Below are 6469 nucleotides of genomic sequence, written 5' to 3' on the forward strand. Positions count from 1 at the left end.
GGATGTTTGCCCCTGCAGCAGTGCGGGGACGTTCCTGTGAGGCCTGTTGCCTAACAAGAGTGTCCCCTCAGGTGTGTGCGCCTCCTTGCTGCCCTGAGAAGCTCCTCACCCTGCTTACGTCCACAGGAAACATGGAATGAGCAGGGATCGGGCCGTATCAAGGACAGGGGACAAGCCCTTCTGTCCCTCTGCTGTCTTCCCCACGCCTGTGCACAGAGCCGCCCGGGGTGGGCTAGCAGTGCCTCTTGTTTTCTTGGTTTTAGAGATAATTCAAACAAGTCCTTGCGCTAAGTTCAGCAATTTCCCCTGGTGGCAGAAAATGTTCATGAGTCCATGGTGGGTGCAGAATGGCCCCACACATATGTGTGCATGTGTGCACGCATGTGCTTGCACGCATGCATGTGTGTATGTGCTTGCATGCGTGTGCATGTGTATGTGTGTGCATGTATGTATATGTGGGTGTGTGCATGTGTGTGTGTGCTTTCATGCATGTGTGCCTGCGGCCTCTCCCCGTCAGCCTCATCTGGTGCCTCTCTGTGGGCCCTTTCCACCTGGCCGGTCTCTGTGGCTCCTCTCATCAGTGGTGCAGTCTCTGGAACCTTCAGTTGAGACTTCCCTGGCCTCAGGGGACATGTTTCTTTCATGAGAAATCAGAATCATGATGGGTCCCTGGGGGACCCAGAGCCATCAGTGTTCCGGAGGCGTCAGCTGGGCGGCCAGCCTCCTTCCGGACTCGTTCTGATCTGAGCAGAGGGCAGGAAGCCTCTGGAAAGGGGCTGTGCAGCTTCTGGTCTGGGCTCTGCCACTCACAGGGTGGGGGGACTGCGCCCAGTGACCTTGGTCCCGCTGTGAATGAGGATGACAAAGGTGCCTGCCTGCTGGGGGCTTAGCCACCTCCTCCATCTAGGACAGGCAGCATTCCCCCCTACTGTGAAAAGTCCTGCTTGGGTTGTTTGTTTTGTTCTCAGGGGTGGGGTCTCCCCATCTCCAAGGTGCACCCCCAGCACCTCACTGTGTCTGCGGCTTTCCCAGTGGGAGTCTCCAGCCTTGTCCCCCCTCCTCCGTTGCCCCAGACAGTGGGGACACCCACGGGGAACCTAAGAGACTGGCCTTAGAGACTGGCCCTCTCTCCCACCAGCTTAGAGTGCAGTTTCACTCCTCCACCCGTGTGACCTGTGACCCAGGAGTCTCGAGGCCAGACGCGGGGCGAGGTTGTGTGAGACGTCAGGTGCCCTTGTGGGAGCGAACCGCTCTGGGTGGGATGTTTAGAAAAGGGTTTGGGGGATTTCTTCTTCTTTGCAAGTGAGAGGGACGCATCGCTTCATGTTTGTCTTTGAAGCCCCGGCTTCATTTCAGGCACCAGCGTCAATATTAAGAACCTCCGGTTTGAAACAACTCAGGTGGTGTCCGCCAGAGTTGTTTGGCCAACAACTGCAGGTCAGGGAGACGGCAGGAGGAGGTGCTGAGGTGCCGAGGAGACGGCGGGGATGGGGGGGTCTCAGCCAGCGGCCACGGTCATGCAGATTGTCCTGAGTCAGTGTGACAGTCAGGAAGGGAAAGGTGGGGTTGTTTTCAGAACCTCGTTTATTGTGGTGGATACGGGCCAAAGGCCAGGGCCAAGCTGCCTTCCAGTGCAGCCCCGGCTCCCTGTGGGGCCTTCTTTAAAAAATTATTATCAAATCACCATGAATAACAAAGTTATTAGTGAGTTCCCTTTTTTAAGGGTTTTTTTTTCTTTTTTTGGTTGTTTTGGGGCCATACCAAAGATGCTCAGAGCTTACTCCTGGTTCTGTGCTCAGGGATCACTCCTGGTGGGCTCCAGAGATCATAGGGGATGCCAGGGATCGAACCCAGGTCTGCTGCATGCAAGACAAACACCCTACTCACTGTGCTGTCGCTCTGGCCCATTATTCATGATTTCAGGTGTCCAGTGCTCCCACACCAGACCTTCACCAGGCCTGCTTACTCCCACCCGAGTCCCCCACTCCTGCCCCTTCAGGGCCGTCATGGTCAGAACCTCGTGGGCCAGTGTCCAGGTCTGCGGCTCCCCAAAGCCCTGATTTGAGCCCTCCCCCCAGTGGGTATGAACACAGCTGTCCCCTCCCCTCCTCTCAGCTCGAGGCCACAGGAGCTGTGTTAGCTCCGTGCCCTCACCCCAGACCTTCCTAGGCCCTCCGGCCCATTGTCCACCGGATTTGCCACGATGCCGAGTATGACAAGGCCACTCCCAGGGCTGTTACTGCCTCTTCCTGTGATGTTCGGCCATACTTTGAATTTCCACTGTTGTCACTGGACTTCATTATAGGAAGGAGAGAGGCTTGTTCTAGCAGAGTATCCAGTGCCGGCTTTATCATCCCGTTGGAAAGATCAGCCCCGGTCAGCTTTATGCTGATGGATAAGAGCTGTGTGTGGGTTTACCTGGGAGTGGGTTCCCATTTTGTCACTCCCTCTTTTGTCTGGGAGCCCCTGATCCCTGTGCAGGGGCTCAGACTGGATCTTTCTGCTCAGGGTGACCAGGAGTCTCTATACAAATGTCTCTGGCTGGGCACTTGCTTCCGATGGTGCAGGAAAGGCCAGGATTAGCCACAGTCAACAGAAATGTCTTAGTGAAATCCTGGTGCCCCTCCAGCCTCTCACCCTGGGAGTCCCCAGCTCCAAGGGGCTGCTCCCGGACGGGCGCCCAGACTCCCAACATCTCAGCCTACGGTTCTTTTGGGCCCTTTTCCTGGGAGCGTAGGTGACACGGTCACAGTAATCGTGGACAGTCACTTATGGGACATCCACTTGGCCCATGAGGAAAGAGAAGCTGGGAGGCGGAGAGAGAGCCCAGTGGGTAGGACACTTGCCATGCCAACCCCGGCTCAATCCCAGGCACCACATACCTTCCCCCGAGCACTGCCAGGAGTGATCCTTGAACACCGTCGGGTGTGGCCCTAACCCCACACCACCCCCCAAGAGAAACAGACGGGGGAGGTGTGCTTGCTGGCCCTGCATCCTTCCTTCCATTTCTGCAGCCGATGATGCCTTCCTGGCTGCTCGTGCCCAGCCCAGTGAGGGTGCCATCAGTGAGAGCTGTCACCCCTCCCTCGCCCAGAGGCACACATGCCACCCACCTGCCCTGCATGAGGACACATGGAGACACGTGTCCCACAGCCAGTGCTTAGAGAGACGCATCCTGAGCCCACGGGCCATGCATCTGGCTGGTGCCGCTTCTGGGAAGCCGCAGAGTCTGGGCATCACCCTGTGCCCCGGGCACCTCTTACCCTTCTCAGCACTAGGTGGCCGTTAGAAAGCATGGAGAGCAGGTGGAGTGGAGATAGGATACTGAGAACCACATCAGGCTTAGACAGCTGGATCCCAGGCCCTTGGGGAGGGGCACCCACGCCGCCCTGCCCCCACACAGGCCTCAGGGTGGTCCCAACGAGACCGGGCTCTGGGCATGAGCCTGCGCACCCCAGCCTCACCCACACGACCAAGTTTCCTTCCCCTTCCCTGAAAGGAGTTGGTGCGTGACCTTTTCTGACATTTAGAAAGAATCCTTTCCCCCAAAGTGGATTAAATAAAAACAGGCTTGGTATTTTCATTGAGATCAAGGGCAAACGTGCTGGCAATCGCTGAGAATCTTCACGGAGACCAAGATACGGGGGATAAGAAGGCAGAGGCAGATGCGGCGGCTTCACGCCTGGCCGGGGCTGGTGAACAGGTGCTTCGTGCAAGCATCTGGAGAGGAGTGGGGAGCCCCTGCCGTTCTGGTGTGGCAGGAGCAGGGGGCTGGCAGGGAGACGGGGCTGCAGATAACCACTGTGTGGACGGTGAGAGCTCAGCCCCGGGCTCGGTGGTTGCAAGGCCACCAGCATGGTGTCTGCAGATAACGCCAATTTGGTGAACTTCCAAGAGTGCTTCTCTGTAGGTTCACCTGGTCTCCCCAGCACAAGGCAGCCGACACGCGCCCGTCATCTGAGGCATGTCTGAAAAGCAAGTGAAGATCTTGTAAAACAAATATTCCAGTGGTTCCCATGGGAACACAGAGAGCTGCCCCCCTCCCCCAGAGCTCCTTGTCAAGGAGCTCCATGCCCCTTACCATGGCATCCCCAAACGCGTAGCATCTCAGCCACAGGGTCACCCCTCCCACCCACTCCCCGAGTTCCAGAGTGGCCAGAGCTGAGCCCCCGTGGGTGGGCCATGGGGTCCCGGCTCCTCAGCCCCGCTCGCCACGGCACCCCACCACGGGCCTCCGTGGGAGGTGAGATCTTGTTGGGGTGTTACAGGGGAAGCATCTGGCCCCTCCAGACTTGCCAGGCCTCAGCCTGACACAGCACAGGCTCTGCAAGTGTGTGTTGGTCCTCTGGGCCCCATCCCAGTTCTGGAGGCTTGGGCAGGGCAGAAACTCCCTAACTAGGCCTCTGCGGGCTGGTGCCTTTGGGGGGGACAGAAACCCTCACCCCGGAACGCTTCCTTCCCAAAACACTTTTGATTCCAGGAAGGACCTGGAAGCATGTGAGTGGGCGTTCCCTGGGCCCTCAGCGCACACAGCCTCCCACTTCACTGCCCACAACTTCTCTGCAGATCATTTCTATAGAGCCTGTGACCTGGCCAAGCAAGGGCCTCCCCACCGACCCCCACACCCAGCAGTCATGTGGCTTCCAAAAGGTTCCTTGTAACTCCAGGGATGACTTGTATCCACCACACACACACACACACACACACACACACACACACACACCTGTGGAATGGTGCGTTTTCTCTTGTTGAGGGATGTCTGGAGGTCTCTTTCCTGGTGTCTGCAAAGAGTCTGAGGGCGCAGAGGACTTGGAAAGAGTGTGCGGAGTCTGGCCCCCTTCCCTGCGAAGGTCCTGCAGTTTGGGGTGATGGGTCTGCATGTGCGTGTCTGCACACGTTAGTCACCCCAGTTTTCTCTGGCAGGGGAACCCTGTGCTAGAGGCTCCCTGGCAATGACCCCGAGTTGGTGGTGCCTGTTCCCTTATTCCTGTGGGACTTCCTGGGTTCACACCATCCTCCAGTTCATTACTCAGTGAGTCGGGAGAGAACTTGCAAGTCAGTAAGATTCAAAAGAAATGATGCAGCAGGAACGTCTGGGGAGAAAGGGAAGGGCCACGCCTTGCAGTGCCAGGGGCCCAGGAGGAGACCACCCAGCACCGGCAGGCACGCAACCCGGCCCTGAGCTACTCTCCCGCCCCAGGCTGATGCCAGGACTAGCAGGACGAGGAGAAGCAGCGGCTTCTAACGTGGTTTCCTCCGCCAAAACACAGTTCTTGGGTTTGGGGAGTTTGGTTCAGTTTGGGTTTGGGTTTTGGCCACACCTGGCGGCACTCAGGACTTACCCTCTGTTCAAACCTTACATGGAGTAGGGGTCTGAACCTGGGGCGGTGGCATGTGAGGCAAGCACCTTCCCGCTTGCCTTTCTGCCCTTCTGCCCTTGGGGTTTCTCCGCTTGTCAGCATCTCTGGGCCTTGCGCTACGCCATCAGCAACAGTGATGGAAGTAAAACCGCACGTTTTCACCCCAGACTGTTTCTCTGCCAGCTGCTGGGAAGCTCCCAGGCACCGGCGGGAGGAGTTTCTCCCAGCACTGAGGGGCCGCTCTGCCCTGCTAACCCACACCTCCTCTTCCTCCCCAGACGCCTTCCGAACCGGTCCTGGACCCACAGCAAATCCAAGCCTTCGATCAGCTCTGCCGGCTCTACCGCGGGAGTTCCCGGGTAAGAGCCGAGTCCTGGGCCCCAGGGGGGAGTTGGGGTGGGGCGGGGGGGAGTAGACACGTCCTGGTGGCCATCCCAGCCTCTGCCCTCCCGCCACCCAGACACTCAGGATGAGGCCCAGGAGCACCCAGGTGGGTGGAGGAGAGAAGTCAGGCCTAGCGGGGAGCGGGCTGCCTGCCAGGCCCCGCTGGCTCCTGGCTGACCCCAGGTCTCCCTCGGCAGCTGGCCCTCCTCACCGAGCTCTCGCAGAACCGTGGCGGCGAGGGCTGCAGGCCGTTCAGTGGCTCCCCGAGCAACGCTTTCAACAGCATCTTCCAGAATGAGAACTTCCAGCTGCAGCTCGTGCCCCCGCCCGTGACCGAGGACTGAGAGCCAAGCCAGCAGCTCCCCAGGTCCACAGCAGAGGCTCAGGGGGCCTGGCCCCACCCCCAGCTGCCCAAACCGCCATCGAGCTTTCTAGAAGAGAAGCCGGTTTGGGTCTGTTGAGACCTTTTCCGTTTCCTCTGAAGCCCAGCAAGTGAATGGAGACAAACAGGCACACAGACGCCTCCGGGGGGGGGGGGGGGGGGGGGACAGCATGAGGCCCCTCGACCTCTGTGCCCTGTGAGTGGGGAGCAGGATGGGGAGGGGATGCTGGGCGCCCTCCCCCCCACTTTGGTCCAGACTGTGAATCCCACCCAGTGTGGGACGGCCCTTCCCGAGAATAAACACCTCTGTCTGTCCCAGCTCTGCAGGGATATTCTGTCCGTC

General features: G+C 58.9%; 1 protein-coding gene across 2 annotated transcripts in view; it reads left to right on the forward strand.

The window, feature by feature from the left end:
• Window positions 1–6243, forward strand: part of VPS8 (VPS8 subunit of CORVET complex) — a 257750-nt gene extending 251507 nt beyond the window's left edge. The window contains exons 45-46 of one of the 2 annotated variants that reach the window (XM_056121586.1): window positions 5639–5719; window positions 5942–6243. In XM_056121586.1, the coding sequence (XP_055977561.1) occupies window positions 5639–5719; window positions 5942–6088 (228 nt within the window). In that variant the 3' untranslated portion in view covers window positions 6089–6243. The remainder of the gene's footprint in view (window positions 1–5638; window positions 5720–5941) is intronic. The other variant, XM_056121585.1, reaches the window with a different exon arrangement.
• The last annotated feature ends 226 nt before the right edge of the window (window positions 6244–6469 follow it).

Source organism: Sorex fumeus, unplaced genomic scaffold (genome assembly GCF_029834395.1).
Source record: "Sorex fumeus unplaced genomic scaffold, SorFum_2.1 ptg000044l, whole genome shotgun sequence".
Classification (NCBI taxonomy): domain Eukaryota; kingdom Metazoa; phylum Chordata; class Mammalia; order Eulipotyphla; family Soricidae; genus Sorex; species Sorex fumeus.